Source organism: Monomorium pharaonis, chromosome 5 (genome assembly GCF_013373865.1).
Source record: "Monomorium pharaonis isolate MP-MQ-018 chromosome 5, ASM1337386v2, whole genome shotgun sequence".
NCBI lineage: Eukaryota > Metazoa > Arthropoda > Insecta > Hymenoptera > Formicidae > Monomorium > Monomorium pharaonis.
In genome coordinates, this window is record NC_050471.1 from 13279711 (window position 1) to 13297995 (window position 18285).

Consider the following 18285-nt stretch of genomic DNA (forward strand, 5'->3'; position numbering starts at 1 on the left):
TTTTCGGGATCGCTAATTACAAATCTAAAATCAGAGTTTAAAAATTTAAGTGGCGGATTCAATATGGCAGATAAAAATTACAAAATTCGTAATTTTCGTAATTTCATAAATTTTTAAAATCTGACTTCGGATTTGTAATTAACGACTCCAAAAACTTCTTTTTACAAATTCTCGCTTAAATTGAACAAATTTTTGAATTTTTGTTCGCTATATTGAATCCGCCATTTTTAATTTTTAAAATTTGATTTCGGATTCGTAATCAGCGACTCCAAAAACCCCTTATTACAAATTCTCGCTTAAATTGAACGAATTTTTGAATTTTCGTTCGCTATATTAGATCCACTATCTTAAACTTTGAAAATTTGACTTCAGATTCATAATCAGCGACATGTAAAGACAACATTAAAAAAAGAAGTGAATCTCGAACAATAATGCGCCATATAAAAAGTTAATGATAAACTGGAAATTCTTGCTGTGACACAATGTAATATTTCAAAAACTTTAAACGCGTTTTTATCCGAACTGCATTTTCCGAAACGGTGGGTCTGATAACTCAAAAAGTTTTCATCCGATTAATTTTAAATTTCAACTGAATATTTTTAGCAACATTTTTTGTCGGTTCACTAAGATTTTTGTAAAATATTTTGTAGTTCTTTTTAATCAACAAAAAGACGATTTTTAAAAATGTAACTTTTTTTAAACTATCGCGATTTCAAGAGAAATTAATATTTAAAAAAATTCCTATGTGACCCGATAACTACAACACTGGAAATAATGACATTTTTTTGTATTTGCCTAGGTTAAATTGTTCTGTTGAAATCAGTTCTACCGCTTGAGCCCGGCTTACGAAAGGTGTTCCCATAATTGGAGCACGAAGCCGCCATTTTGTGGTTCAAATGTAATAAAAAAGAATATTTTTTGCATTAGAAAAGATGTAAAATAAAACCCTTAAATTGATTTGTTTAATCAAGGTATTCACTTTCCCCTTAAAAATTCACAAACTTAGGACTGATTTCTGAGTCCTAGTGGTGGGTCCCTTCTTAAATCGGAATTGAATTGGGCTGGGATGTTTTATACCCCACAATGCCAGTTAAGAATTATACATGTCGTTTATACACAGCTTACGTACATACGTAAACACATACCTAGGGAACATTTTTTCGACACGTACATTCAAGATAGCAACTTCCTCTTGAAGTTTTTCTTCTAACTCAAACTTCATTTGTTCATATAATGCAAAACTGCGCTGCAAGACTGGTTTGATACGTCTTAACCATTGAATTGTTGTATTGTTTAATTCGATATGATGCTTTCCCAAAGTAGTCATTTCAGTTAATGAACTCATCATACGAACTGAAAAAATTATCTTGTCTTGTAGTTCTCTCATTAATGTAGATGTCGCTGTCAACATATATTGACCTGCATCAAAGTGCACAATTATTAGTTCAATTTTGCTTAACAAATATAAGGAAAATTTAAAAAATATTTTTAAGTGATAAAAAAAATATATTAAGTTTTAAATTTTTATTTAGAAATTTTTATTTAGAAATCAAAAGAAGAATGGGTAAAATCATTGCATTTTAGTCTCCAATAGAACCTTTTTTTATGCATGTTTCTTATATTTTCTCATATTTTCAGATATATGCTGAACCTAGATCAAACATTATTTTCAAAACAGTAACATGGGAAAGTATTAAAAATCGCATTTAAATCTTTAATATTTAAATAAAAACTCAAGAGTACATATTTTTTTATACTACAGAATTTGTCACAAACCATAAGCACTGAGGAGAGGGGGATTATATTTCGCGTAGAAAGTCGAATACTTATGTGGAACAATTACAGGCTTTGAAACAACCTGACATCTGAGCACGGATAAGCTCGTGAGTCCGGGATCGGAAGAGATTCGAGCAAGAGGGAGAAAGATTAATTATACTAGCCGATTCTCTTTTATGTTAACAGAGATACTAAAGAGTAACTTTATTACTAATCTAATTTATGTCGGTTATACAAATAACATTTAATATTTAACATTGGACTATATACATTGTCAATGCTTGATCCTTTGAGTGTCGAGCGCTTCACGTGGGTATCAAGTGGACGAATCGGCTACTAGAAACGAGTGAGTCTCAGATGCGAACAGTAATAAACAGACACAGCAGGCTGAGTGAAACGGACACAGACCAAATGCGCACAGTCGCAAACCCATGTGGTGCTGAGAATGCTTTGCGCGCGCGCGCACGCACACACACACACACACACACACACGGGGGTGCAAGGGGGGCTTGGCCCCCCTCCCGCAACCACCCCGTCGGTAGAGGTGCCCGAAAAGTTGCAACCCATGTGGTAAGTCTGTTGGTATTGTGTCCGTTTGGTCTGTGCGCATTTGGTCCGTGCGCATTTGGTCTGTGTCCGTTTTACTCAGCCTGCTGTGTCCGTTTGTTACTGTGCGCATCTAGGACGCTCCTCTAGAAACACTTTGCAGAGGCCAGACGCTTGACCTCAATTTCGATACCGTTGGGCAAATGGGAAAGGTCCCGTTACCGCACAGTGCAATAGCGCACATCCCGATAGCACTTATAAAGTTTTAATTAATTTCCAATAGCTCCGATATCGCATAATGAAAAAGGCATATTATCTTAATAGTGCACAGAGTAAAAACCGTATTATCTCAATAGCTCACATCCCGGTAGTGCACATCCCGATAGCGCACATCCCAATAGCGTACATTCCGATGGCGTACATCATGTGTCCGCGTCATGCGTGTGGGGAGAAGGTCGGAGAGAGAGGGTGTCTGGGCGTGTGCTCTAAAGGAGCTGGGAGATGTGATTAGGAGATTGAGGAACAGTATATTGATATATCGAAGATAAACGGATCGATGGTGAGGAAAAAGCAAGGAGGAAGACGACGAGCCGGGAGAGGGCAGCAATACGTGGTGATAGTGAAAATCGGAGCACGTGCGATTAATCAATATGTCGATAGGAGATCGATGGTCGTGTAAAAAGTAAGGGAGCGTGGGCACAGCGGATCATTGGTTATAACTGCACTACTATTAGTTCCAGAAACATCGCTCTTAAAGTACATAGGTTATAATTCATGTCACTACTTGTCAAACTAATGACCGATACGCTATCGACGGATGTATATGTGTGACAAAGTTCCTGTAGTAAAGTAAATAAAAAACCTTTTTTCGATATGGTTTGTTTTGTACTTTTATATTATTTTTGTGTGAATTCTGATGTAGTTTAGCATTTTTAGTGTCTTTACATATTTGTTTACAAATATGTGTATGTAACTTTGCTAGATGTTTCATGTTTTCGTATTTTTATTTATAAATTCTGTAAGTATTTTTATTTATAAGTTCTGTAACTAATGGGGCACATTGGATCAACAATCGATGGGGCTTAGTAAATCACGATCCATTGCTCCACCTATGAACCAATGTAAATTTGTACATTTTATATCGATTTGGAGTTAAGATTAATGCTTTCTTTTACTTTTTAGGAGAGATGCTACAGAATAGAGTTATTCAGTAGAGAGATCTTTTACGTTTTCAAGTACTTAAAATGCTATTAATAAATAATTAATAAAACTATTTTTTATATTAGATGTATTCATCTTTATTCAAAATCATATGATTACGGTATCCCGTAATGATTCACTATAATCCATGCCCTGATCCACTGTGACCCATGCCGGGGGATCATTTGACATAGTTTCGAAAAAATATATATAGTAAAAAGTAGCTGAGGTAGTAGATGAGGTATTGGTTGAGCTAAGAGTGATAAGGAGGTGCATGAAAGAGTTAAAACAGATAAGGAGGTATATGGAGGAGGTGGTGATGATGGTGAGAGAAAGGAACGTGAAGGTTGGAAGTGAAAGAGGGAGTGAAGATGAAGATAGAAGAGGAAGGAAAGGAGAGAGGAGAGAAGAAAGAGGAGAGGAAGACAAGGATTGGGAACGGACTCATGCCCATCATCATTGACGTCAGCTCGCCAATATGGCGAAACAAGACCGGCTCGTAAATACGCGTAACATATGTGTGCTCATTAAGTTTTGTCGATAAAATTGAAAAAAAACAACATAAATCAGTGTAACAAAAGTGAATCATGTTTCTAACGTTGTTAAAAATCTGCAGGTATGCATGCTCAACTTTGTCATCTCGGAATATCGTGGAAAGAGAGAAATTACTACAAGTTGGACATCTTTTGTGGTTATTTACCGCAAGACAAAGAAGGAACAATACAATTAATTGCAAGATGTTTGCAAACATCTAACTTGAAAAGTGAAATTTCTCACAAAATTAAAGCAAGTATCTCAACGAATGAAGAAATCGTTGAAATGCGCTGTTCCTGAAAAGCGGGAAACAGCGGACAATGTAAACATTTTATAGCATCACTCATATGTTTTATCAAAAGTATGTATGTTTTTTATGTAAGTTGAATCCCATACTTTTTTTATAATAATAAGCTTTTGTATAGATGTAGTGCAAGTAAAGTTCATAGTATACTTATGACTTTGACAATTAATATTTTTTCTAACCTCAATAAACATAAAGTTTTAAAATATAATCAGTTTATTGCATATATAACTGTCAATTCGCATGAAATATAAAAAATTATTCTAAGACAATTAATTAATGCATAATTAAGTTTTTTCTATTCTAATGTTACATTTCTTTTGATATTTTAAAAGTCAAACTTTCGAAGCTTGACGAACTGTCATGCACTGATATCGAGTGCTTCTGGAAAAAGAAAACTAAAGAAGCATTACAACAGTATGAACCGGTGCCTTAGTGGATCACTCTTGCATGCAAAAAATAAAAGCAAATGTAGTTAATGTATCTGCAAAAGAAAGGGAGGAGATTAATCAAAATTGGCTTTCACTCTCATTAAGTGCAATCAAAAAACATTTGTAAGTACGTCTAGAGTTGTTATCATAATGTTTTACACAATTTTTTTATCAATTTGTTTTTATACATTTGATTATACGAATGAATTTACAAAATGAATATATATGCAAATGAATTTCAATTAATCATGACTACAATTACAAAATAATTCTCACGTAATTATACACATTTTTAAAACTTTTATAAATTTAAGAACTGCTACTATTTACTTTTATTGTAGAATAAAACTAATTAATAATTTTTACAATAGTCTTATGTTTTATTATTATTATTTTTATTATTTAATCTTATGTTTTTATTATTATTATTTTTATTATTATTTTAATTTATTTATAAATATCATGTGCTTAATAGTGTCGCGCGTCACGCGTCACGCCAGATGCATTTCTGAAGCGCCAGTCAGTTAACGGTCTGATCATTATTATCGATCGGCCAGTTGCCGGAAGAGATTTGTAATAAATAACACAGGCACACAAAAAAATGGTTGGTCCGGCGGACCAGACTAGTCAATTCATATATATTTTGACACGCTGAATCCGAATTCAAGGTCAGAATTGCAAAGTTAACTCATATTTTCTAACCTAAAAAAAATTGTTTTTTATGTTGGTTCGGCGGATCAGACTATCCTTATGTATTTTGACCCGCTGAATCCAAATTCAAGGTCAGAATTGCTGAATTGGCTCATTTTTTCCAAACCTCAAAAGAACACCTTATAAAAGCAGTTTCACAAATGTATAATCCAGAGGGTGCAGCCTTACGTAATCATATTACCGTGGAAAAATTCAATACGTATGACAAATCTGAGCTTCTGTGAACGAGTAGCGTAGAAAATTCATTTCTTTTTTCTATTATATCTAACTCTTTTATTCTCGAATATTCTGTACAATGGCTTTCTCTTACGTTTTTTTCCTTTCACAGGGACATTTTGTTTAAGCGTCCAGCAGAAATTAGCCATCATGTTCACATCCAATTTGCCTTGATATCGATGCTCCTTGATGTCCTGATGAAATCTTGCAGCCTGCTGTTATCGGCGCTGCCTAGGTCCGCGATTTCGCCGTGTTCGTCACGAGGATGGAGCCCGACAAACAGCAGACCTGATCGACACTGAGCGAGACGGCAAAGGAAAAGGACGATCAACTACCGATGCAAGCGGCGCCGAAACAAAGCGCCATGATAGCGCCGACGCCGATGACACCGATGCCAACGGCACCAACAGCGAATCAGCCGAGCATGCAGTATCCGACTACGATACACGAACCGCCCATCATCAACGACGAGGACGGCGGCGAGGAGATGGCGGATCCCGTCGCGTCACAACAATATGACATTATGTAAACGTGAGACAAGACTGTACGTGGCGAATGCACGATTAAGTTAGACTGGCAAAGCCGCAAAAAGATTCGTTTATTTTATTGTAGTCTATTACTTTATTTTATTATATTTTATTTTATTTTATTGTATAAATACTAACAATTTATTTTATAATTTAAGGAGCGACTCTTTCACGCGAAACATCGATACCTGACACGCGAGATGAGCCTGTACAGAAGTGTGTGTGAATGAGCGTATGTGTTTGTCTATTGCGAGAAATTAATTATGGAGTTTATAGAATTTATAAGATATTATCAATATGTGTTATAATAAATATATTCAATTAAAATGTAACATATGTATAAAAATAATATTTTCCTGAGATATAAAATAATAAAAGCAACAAGACACCTGACAGGTAGTAGCCGGAGGACACCGAGTCACTGAGTGGCTTCACTTGGACACAGTACAATTGGACACGTTGCAAATGGACACAAAATAATGTACACCGTACATTTCTACATCGTAAAGTTGTACACCGCAAAGTTGTACACCGTAACATTTCTACACCGTAACCGTGGACACACACACACATACACACACGAGGTAGGGTGCAAGAGAGGCCTTTGGCCCTCCTCCCGCACCCACCCCGTCGGTAGGGGTGCCCTAAACAGAAGGGTATAGAAAGGTACGGTGTACAACTTTGCGGTGTACAAAATTCCTGTGTCCAAATAAACTGTGTTTATTTGAACCGTGTACATTAGTTTGTGTCCATTTGCAACGTGTCCACCTGCACTGTGTCCAATTGTACTGTGTCCAAGTGAGCCACTCCCGAGTCACCGAGAGGGAAATTAGCCGAGACCAACAGCCGGCCGAGCCGAGCTATTGACAGGTGGAGATTAGGGCGTCCAGGGACACAATAGAAACAAGATGAATCGTGAGCGGCGATACACTTGGCGTATAAACGAGCGCGTCGCGATAAAAACTACTTACTATCGTACTGTTTTAATATCCAATAGATAAATACCATATTTTCGTTTATTTTTCTTGTAAATACTGGTAGCATTCACTTTTTTTATTTAGAGCTTTCACCCATTGTTTCATGAGTCCTAATTTGATATGAAAAATGGAAGAAGAATTTTTGAAGGCTCAATTAACGGTTTATTTATGATGTCTTTAGACACAAATTGCAAAGACGTCCTTGTCAGCCATTCTTTTTTTATGTAATGGTTCTTTCGATCTCTACTATCCCATTCACATAGAAAATACGAATTTTTTCTGTAACCTGATTGTTGACCCAATAATATGGTAAAAGTTTTCAGATCCCCACAAAGGACCCGCACAATTTATGTGAAAAAAAAGCTCGGTCAATTTCCTTGAATTTTTCACGTATTGTAGTACTTATAGCCCTAATAAAAAATTACAATTTGTGCGACTTTTCTATGTTTAGCTTCGGAGATAAAAATTTTTGAAAATTGCTACTTTAAGGTTTACTGCGTGCCCTTGTCAAATTGCTCGCATATGTATACATACACATATATCTACATGTATAAATGTCGTGACACTCTGTGTGCGTGCGTGCGTGCGCGCGCGCGCGTTACAGCAGATACAAGGACCCCACGGTTTGTCACTCCCGTAGCATTTTTTACTCCAAACCTCTCTTGCTGTGCGTGTGTGTGTGTGCGTGTGTGTGTGTGTGTGTGTGTGTGTGTGTGGTGTGTGTGTAAAGGGGGGTGTTAATTAATATTACTATTCATTAATGAGTATTAAATCGTTTGGATTTGGCTTATCTCTGCTGTAACACACACACACACACACACACACACACACACACACACACACACACACACACACACACACGGGATCATATATTTGCCACGTCACGCCGTTAATTCTGAGTAACGCCAAGAGCAGCTAGTTTTCTCCGAAACTAGGCATAGAAAGGTCGCACAAATTGTAATTTTTCATTAGGGTTATAAATACTACAATGTATAAAAAATTCAAGGAAATTGACCGAGTTTTTTTTTCATATTAATTGCGCGGCGTCCTTTATCCAATAAATTCGACAATACATTCATACAATTTTGATAAATTTTTATTTTATGAATTAAAAATTGTTTTAATTTAATATTTTTACTGAAATTTCTCTCCAAATAATCTGAATACCGAAATTATACTGCTACAGTGAGCATAGAAACACTATAATTTCAGGCAATCGTTTTTAAGTTGAAAAAAAACTTTTCCAAGAATTCACAACTTTCATGCAAGCATGACAATGCATTTTCGATACATGTCATGTGTCTCCAATATCCTGCAGAATTAAATACGTTTGAAATGATATAGCGATATTACTTGAAAATCCACTCTGATCAAGGATATAAATCAACTAAAAATAAAAATAGAGTTACCATAAAAGTAATAAAATTAATAATAAAACGAAATAAGTAAGAGAGTTTTTTACTCATTCTCTTATTAATTTTTTCTCTATTATATATATTTTATCGTTTTTATTTAAAAAAACGTTTTTTTGTATATATTATAAATAATTAGTTTTGTTGAATTAGTGTATATTTGATTTTTTATTAGGAAAAAGTTTTTCATTTTTTACGATAATTTTAAATTCTCTTTAAGTTTATATTACTTTAATCAGAGTTTTTTTTATTTAAAAATTGACAAAAATCAATATCTTGATAATCTGAACTGCAATATTATTACTTTCTATTATTAGAGTGAGCATGCCACTCTTTTCCAGGAAGATCTTATAATTGCTCTTAAAATTCGAGAAATATTTTACTCTAACATGACACGAACTTCAACGGCTTCAATACCCGACTGCTCAGCTCCGAAATTAGTAGAGAGGAAGGTTCAGTACGGGTGGTTGTGATAAGGGAAGGCGAGAGAATCATCAACGCCACAGTTAACAATAAAAAAATTATCAATTATATTTCGCTGATCAGTGCTTTACATGGTATCACTTATTCATGGTATAAAATTGTAACGTTTTTTGAGATCGGGATTACCGCCGATCTTTTTATTAAGTTGTACAATTTACGATGCATCGGGAAGTGCAATTGCAAGCAAATTTTAATTGACATTAATGTGGTCTGTTGAGAAAACTATTTGGCGCACTGAATGACAACACGCAGAGTGGGTGGCACTCACTTGGACATGGTTTAAGTGGACACGGTGCATTTGGACACGGTGCTTTTGGACACAATATCTTGCGCACGGTTTAAATAGCCACGGTGCATTCGGACACAAAAGAAATTTTATTAAAAACGTACATCAGTTATATGCACACGTTAAATTTGACCACCGGATATTTGCACACGAAAAAATGTCCACCGTTCACTTGAACATGTAAAAATTGCACACCATTCATTTGCACACCGCTCACTTGCACACCGTTCACTTGCCCACTACTCATTTGCACACTAAGAAATGCGCATCGATCATTTGCACACGGAAAGATGCACACCGATCATTTGCACACGGAAAGATGCACACCGATCATTTGGACACGGTGCTTTTGGACATCGTTTATTTGCACACCATTCAATTGCACACCATTTAAGTCGCAAACTCATATGGTGCAGTAAATGCTTTACACACACACACACACACACACACACACACACACACACACACACACACACACACACACACACACACACACACACACACACACACACAAACACACACACGGGGAGGAGGGGGTGGTGGCATCGGCCCCCCTCCCGCATTCACGCCGTCCATGTCGCTAATCCATGTACACATTGCAAACACAGCCATAATATGAATATTTAATATGCGTTTGATTGAACGGTGTGCAATTGAACGGTGTACAAATAAACGGTGTGCAAATGTACGGTGTGCAAATGATTGGTGCACATCTTTCAGTATGTAAATGATCAGTGTGCATCTTTGCGTGTGCAAATGATCAGTGCGCAACTTTCCGTGTGCAAATGATCGGTGCGCATTTCATGGTGTGCAAATGAGTGGTGGGCAAATGAACGATGCGCAAATGAATGGTGCGGAAGTGAGCAGTGCGCAAGTGAGCGGTGTGCAAATGAATGGTGTGCAACTTTTACATGTCCAAGTGAACGGTGGGAATTTTTTTGTGTACAAATATTTGGTGGCCAAATTTTACGTATGCATGTAACTTGTGTTTTTTAATAAAATTTCTTTTGTGTCCAAATGCAGTGTGCAAATGAACCATGTACAAATGCACCGTGTCATTTGAACCGTGCGCAAAATATCGCGTCCAAAAGCACCGTGTCCAAATGCATCGTGTCCATTTGAACCGCGTGCAAGTGCATCGCTTCCGTGAGGACGACTGCCAAGAACGGTCGGAATATACGGAACGTTATAATATGCACAACGTTTGCTAAGTTCTCGTTCTTTTACTCGTAGAATATTGTAGGGAACGTACGCTGTACGTTAAATAATAAGTCACAGATAGCGCGTTACGTGCTATCCAAACACGTAATTGACAAAATCTAGTACGAAGTACTTGTAATTTACGGTGAACATAAAAGGAACACACACCTGGTTGCGACGTAAAGCGCACGCGTAACGGAAACACGAAGGATGAATTAACACTCTGCAGGCGGGATCGGGTAAGGCGACGGTATATATTACAAGACACTCGAAACTTTTATTACAATAAAATCTTGAGTCTCCCAATAATAACTTGTTGGTGTTAGGCTCGCGATTGACACACGACTCACCCGATCATGAAATCGAGGACTTAACAATTAACGTGACGCTCGTCTCATCAACTCTGCTGTGCACTCGCCTCTTTGGGATTCCCTCGCCAGTTCCTGTGTCCTCTCACAATGGACTTCGAGATTACTTACAATCCGCAGCCAGAGTCCGGATCGATCGTCGATCCTGCGTGGATCACGCCGTGATGTGCTCCACTTAGATCGCACCTCCGTTGGTTGCGATCCTGTGGCCTGATTTGCATGCGATGCGTTACGTACGCGCTCAACGTACGTAGATTTTAGACGCGAGACTTAAACTCTTTCGTCCGTCTTGACAGAATTTCTCCTGACTCCGCCAGCCACGGGTCTGCTAAATCCTGAGCGGCCGTATCGCTGTTTTCCAGAATGTCGTCGTCTGATCTTAGTGGATAAAGGGATACAATTTCTCTTAACTTCGCTTCTCTTTCCGGAATTCTTAAAGTGTTCAGAGATGTCGTCTTGTTCTCGCGCTGACCGGTCAGCAGGAGACATTTTCTCAAAGCCTGGAAATTATTCTCGCCACAATGTCGAGATCGCTACAAATAATAATGATAATATCAGGCAAAGAAGAGGGCGATATGACCTGCGTGTCGCCGCTCTCAAGGGGGTCTCGATGATTCCTCAGCGGCAGTCAGCTTTCTGGCGTTCTCAGCATCAGTATTGTTGCGAACGCGAGAGCTTTGTGCGCGTTGTGGGCGCAAACTTAACGCGGAAGATCAATAAATCGATCGCCTTAGTCAGCTGAGTCAAACGGCCGCACGTTGCTAAGTTATCGACAAATGGTTTTGTTGAGAACATCCTGAGACGTCAACTCGTGCGGACGTGTTCGGGATCCCTGTTCTGTAACGCGAACTTCAATAAAGTTATTGTTCACGGAAAATTGTGTATTTATTTCACGCGTGGCCGTGGGAGCTGTGTTGGTGAAAGTGCAAGTGCTTCGGGTAGCGCAACAGTATCATACAAAATTCTAGATCTCATAGAGAATCATCAACGTCGATCTCCGCTGCATGCGTGATTCTTAAAATAACACAATTAAACGACAAGACGATACATTAGACAGCACACAAACGCAGACAAAACGCGCCGCGCCAACGCACCTATTCCCGAAGCGAAAGGATGCAATATCTGCGTAAAATCTCGCCCTTGTGACAGACGGCAGCCCGCAAACGTCACATCACATTACATATGCGATGTATCATCGCACACCGGATGCAAACTGGATATTATGTAGGTATTTTTATATCTTGCTTGTAGAAGCAGAGTGAACACCTTTGTTCTTTTTAAGAGTAATATGATTTTTAAAAAACATCTATATTTTATTGTGAGCAAGTCGACATTTGGTATACATGAGATCAGCGAACCTGCCGAACATGTATTGGCTATCCGCTATCATGTTATTCCGCTTGATGCGTTGTTATCTGTAATTAAGATTCCAAACTACCATTAGAAGAGTCCGCCAATTTCAAAAATGCTTAAAAGATATTTGTGACCAAAGTGGAAGCATGGTGGTATCACGTTGACTCATATTACAATATAATATCGGGTACACCGAAGATTAAAAAAGGATTCAAGAACTGTCAATATATCTTACATAATTGTAGCAAAATAATAATATTAGAGGTAATTGATTAATAAGCTCACTTAATGCCAGTAACTCTTTCGTAGTCTGTGGAACATTTAAAACACGTTCCTTCATCATTTCAAATGTAGCACATATTTCAAGATTATAATTCCAATGATGCTCAACAAGTTTGTCGATGACAAGTTCTCGCAACTGATTGACGTAAGCAACGAGATTAGATTTCGCAGCTATTTGTTGCAGTTTTATTGTCATTAGATACTCATTATTTGGCTGCAAATAATTTTTGTATTATTGTATATAGTTCTTGTTTAACCAGTAAAGAACGACCGACGTTATATGGCGTTACTACTTTAATTTAAATCTATTTGATAAAAAAATTACTAAAAGTTAACAGAGAATACTATTTAGGACCGTATTCATAGTCGTGATTCAACCTGAGTATCAGATTTCAGCTATGTTCAAGTCAATCTTTCATTCCAAAAACGTTTTTCAAATCATGGTCAAATAAATCTGATTCACTTGAACGTAGTTTAAAGAAACGTTTGCCTGATATACGATTTAAGTTATTTATACACGATTCTTAAACCTTAGTTCAATATTTCTGTATTCATAGAAATAATTTATATTTCGATCGTGATTTAAACCAAAGTTCAAAACGCAGTTCTGTCAGACCATCTCTAGAGTTGTCTTGAGATGTAGTTTAACCTTTTATTACTAGACTTTTGCAGTGATCTTTGCATATCGTAACCAACTTAAAATTGCTTTAATATCCCGCAGAGCTTTAATATCCTGTAAAGCTTTAATATCCCGCAAAATAAATAAATTTAGTGATTTTGATATCGATAAAGATTTTTACGAATTCATAGATTACGTTCTCTGTCGAAATGGGGAGCCAAAGCGTTATGTTATGTGCGTGATGCGCACAATTCGCTTAAATGATGGATAAAATAAAACTTAAAAGAAGATATCGGTTTAATAAAAATACAGCAATAAATTTCAAATCTCTTGTTGCTGAAACTTTGCACAAAGATTCATAACGAAGTCTACTTATACGGCCATTATTGCAAGTTTTGTGTTGCTTACGCTTCTATGCAACAGGAAATTTTCAAGTAAGACCTATACTTTTTGAATAATATATACACTCAGTCCCCCAAAAAGCGATTCACTAAAAATTTGGGAGAAATTTACCAAATTTCAAATAAACATAACATAATTAGTAAACAATGAAAATAGAAATAAATGCCAAAGTGGAAAATAAAGCTCCGAATATCCACTTTAATAATATTTAAATGATATGCTCGGCTATTTTCTTAAAATAGCGAATGATAAAATGAGAGGATGAAAAATTGATAATTAAAGATCCGAGTTTGGGACGGTGCATGCCGTAAATCAGACATTGTAATCTAATGAGACAAAACGCACATGAAAGTATAAAGTGTTAGCTTTAAAATGTTTTTTTACAGAGGTCGATGCGATAATTTTTCGCTGAGTTATGCAATTTTAAAGAAAAAAAACAATTGTTTTCTTTAAATTAGCATATAACTCAGTGAAAAATGATCGCATCGACCTCGGTAAAAAAGCATTTCAAAGCTAACACTGTACTTTCACGTGCGTTTTGTCCCATTGGTCTGCGATGTTTGATTCACGTCATGCACCGTCGCAAACTCGAAGCTTTATTTATCAACTTTGCATGGTATATTTTCGTCATCCGTCATTTTGAAAAAATTGTCGCGCACAATCTTAATTTAAATTCCGAAAAGTAGGATTTAAAAATTTTTTAATTGTTTTTGAAATTTTATGCTGGAGTATTTAGGTATTCGATTTTGAGATATTCAATTTTGAATTTGCAATAAGATTGATTCAGTCAAATTATGGTCGTAATTTCTTCGAATATGAATCGCATGGAGTTTTACTGATCAGGTATTTCATTGTGTGTGTGTGTGTGTGTGTGTGTGTGTGTGTGTGTGTGTGTGTGTGTGTGTGTGTGTGTGTGTGTGTGTGTGTGTGTGTGTGTCACAAGGATAAGGACTCCGTGATTTGTCATCTCTGCAGTATTTTTAGACTCCACACCCTCCTTGTGGTGTGTGTGTGTGTGTGTGTGTGTGTGTGTGTGTGTGTGTGTGTGTGTGTGTCACAAGGATAAGGACTCCGTGATTTGTCATCTCTGCAGTATTTTTAGACTCCACACCCTCCTTGTGGTGTGTGTGTGTGTGTGTGTGTTTGCCCACGTACGCGTATTATCTCATTCATGCAATCAGGCATACTCCTTATTAGCCTATCAATTTTGTCCTGCGTATTTGCATTCCATTCATTGTTAGTAACTCTTTAAGTTCTCGCAGTGACTGAGAAGCAGATACGTGATTTCGTACTTTCCTGCTGAGATACTTTGTACTACAGCTAGATTTCAAAAATTAATTCTTCGGCGTAACACTGTACCAATCATTTCTTTCTCGAAAGTATCACAGTCGATTACATTTGATATCTCGACTATAAGATGTTGTACAGCACCAACAACTAACAGATCAATTAGTACATCAGGCTATCCTTGTGCGCCACCGACCAATGTCTTACTAATGTTTTACTGTGGCCTATATATAAAATAATAATTAAAAAAGTAAAATAATGTACATCACAGAAATAAATAAATTGTATTTGTCTATTAAAAAATATCTAATAACGTACTTTTTGGATTATACTAGAGCATTGATTATATTCTTCCGAAATTTTATCCCACATTTGACTTTTTCACTTATTGCTACCCCAATGAAAGAGTACGTGATATCTACGTTAATTCTACGTGAATCGGCATCGTGAAATCTACGTGAATATTTAAGTGGACATTCGCACAAAAACTAGAATCTATGTGGATACGATCATAGATTCGACGTAGAAACCACATAAAAATTTTACGAATTTTAGAAACACCCTTGTAATATACACGTACTCTCTAAATTTCTCAGAGTAAAATGTCATTCCAAATAGAATTTCACTTTAAGCGATAGTGAAAATGTTAAAGAAAGTCGATGTAAAGACCAGACACAGAAGCGTTTTGTAAAGCAAGCTATACGAAATCTAGACGCTGTTAAAAAAAACAAAAGAGAGTAGGGAGTGGGGGAAAACGTCGTGCTGCCGAATGCGAGCGGAAAAATGCAGTGCGTTAGTTAGTTCTAAGCAAGCAGCCTAAAAGGCAACTGCTCATCGTGCTATGTAAAAAACACAGTAATAAAGTTCCATATCGACTCTTTCCACAATTCGCCACCCAACTAACACTAACATTAACAGGTTATGGGCGCGACCGTGTGAGAAAGATTAATAATTGTCGTTCAGTAAATCGCGAGTTGCATCATACTTCGTGAACGTGTAAAAGAACACTAACAATAAGAGTGCAATCGGTGTTTGAACACTATACCACGTGTCAGAATAGTGCGCAGTTACGTGTCAACAAACATGGAAGTTGGCAGAATCAAGGTAGAAAAACTGCGTGATGCAGCAAATTGGCAAGAATGGTAGTTTATTATACGCACACTGATGGAAAGTGACGATATATTAAAGGTGTGTGATGGCACACTCGTCAAGCCCGCACGAGGAACACAAGAGTACAAAACAAAGTTGGCCACATGGACGAGTGCTAACAGAGCAGCAAAAAAACTCATCGTTACGACTCTTGAGACAAAACCGTTGCAGCTAATAATGAGCTGTAAAACTGCAAAGGATATGTGGGAAAAGTTGCACAGCGTATTTGACATGAAGTCAGAGGAAAGCCTGTCTCTGATACAAAAAGAATTCTTCGATTTTCGTTGGGATCCAGCTGAAAACGTGGCACAGCATATATCGAAGCTCGAAGGAATGGTGAATAAAATGAAAGCACTAGGGGGAGAGATACCGGCATCTATGTTAATTACGAGAATTCTTTCCACGCTACCGCCCAAATTCAGCCATTTCCACAGCGCGTGGGACTCTACGGACGATGCAAAGAAAACAATTGAAAATTTAACGGCGAGGCTCATGACGGAAGAAATGCGCTTGAAAGGCAAGGATGAAGAAGAAGAGACAACAGCCTTAATTTCGAAAAAGAATTTGAAGACTGACTCTTCCAAGAAAGGCAACTCAAAAGGCAAAACGAAAATACAAAAAGGAAGATGCCACACGTGTGGTAGAACGAACCACAAAACCAAGGACTGCTGGGGCTGTACAATTGTGGATCGAAAGATCATTTAAAGAAAAACTGCCCGAAGCAAGGAGAGCACAAGGAGAACGAAGATACGTCGAGTGCGTCAACAGCACAAGTATTCACGGGATCTACGGAACGAACAAAGACAGAGGACTACTGGCTACTAGATACAGGGGCGTCGGACCACATGACAAATCAACGAGACTGGTTCTTCGAGTATCATCAGTTTTCAGAGCCGCTAAAGGTCTACATTGGCAACGGAGAAAAAGTGCCAGCGCTAGGACAAGGCAACATCAAAATCGAAACAAGAATAAACGGAAAATGGTCACAAGGAATCATGTATGATGTTCTTCACACGTCTGCTATGAAACACAATTTATTCTTTGTACGAGCGTCTGCAAAAAGGGGCATAGACTTTTCAATTTGTCAAAACGGTAAAAAATGTGTTCTTACTCGCGATCATAAAATAATAGCCGTAGGAATGGAAATCGGAAATTTATATAGAATAGATTTGCGTGTTATACTACCGAATAAAGCATGTATTACGAGTAAAATCGATACATTACAATTGTGGCATGAACGACTCGGTCACCAAAATAAGCGTCATGTTAAAAATTTTCTTGAAAAAAAAAGAATCAATGTAACTATCGATAACGAGTTTTGCGATGGGTGCGCATACGGAAAGCATCATAGATTACCGTTCGGAGAAAGAACTGAACGCGCCACCGAGCCTAGAGAACTAATTCATTCCGATGTATGCGGACAGATGAATGTAGAGTCACTCGGAAAAAGTAGATATTTTGTCACCTTTAAGGACGATTACAGCGGATATCGAGTAATTTACTTCCTGCGTAACAAATTTGAAGTAAAAGACAAGATAGAGATCTTCTGCAGGGAAGTAAAAACGCGCTTCGGTAACAATGTAAAAGAACTGCGTACGGATGGGGGTCGAGAATATATTGACAAAAACGTCCGTGATTTTCTTAATAAATCAGGTATTAAGCATACGGTTACTGTTCCGTATACGCCAGAATTGAATGGTACGGCCGAACGCGAAATCGCATCATAGTAGAAGCGGCACGTTCAATGCTGTATTCGAGACCCGACCTACCGCAGTTCTTATGGGCAGAAGCGATTAATTGCGCTGTACACGTATTAAATAGAACAGGGCCCACTAAGTCAGGTAATAAGACTCCGTACGAATTATGGTTTAACAAAGAGGCTAGCGTAGATTATTTTAGAGTTTTCGGCACCGAATGCTTAGTGCACGTACCTAAAGAGAAGAAAAAGAAATTAGACCGAAAAGCATATAAGGGCTATTTTGTAGGATACACTGAAGGTATGCGAGGATATCGTGTGTGGATCCCGGAACTTCGCAATATCATAGTAAGTCGAGACGTTTTATTTAAGGATGAAAAATTGGTCAAAACTGAGACTGAAATTGAAATAAAGAACAATCACATAGAGTCTCAAGTAAATGACTGCGGACCGCGAGAAATAGTGTCATTAAAAACTCGTGAAATAGAGCCACGCGAAACCGAACGAGAAAACGAAAACGCGTATG

The 18285-nt window shown here is 37.4% G+C and overlaps 1 protein-coding gene across 1 annotated transcript; it reads right to left on the reverse strand.

Moving 5' to 3' along the window:
• Positions 1 to 698: 698 nt before the first annotated feature.
• On the reverse strand, positions 699 to 15258 carry LOC118645721 (dynein heavy chain 12, axonemal-like). The gene is made up of 2 exons (XM_036287415.1): positions 12610 to 15258; positions 699 to 1419 (listed from the first exon to the last, which is right to left on the reverse strand). Exons 1-2 carry the CDS (start codon positions 12800 to 12802, stop codon positions 1091 to 1093), a joined length of 522 nt encoding a protein of 173 aa, XP_036143308.1. The 5' UTR covers positions 12803 to 15258; the 3' UTR covers positions 699 to 1090.
• Between the last annotated feature and the right edge of the window lie 3027 nt (positions 15259 to 18285).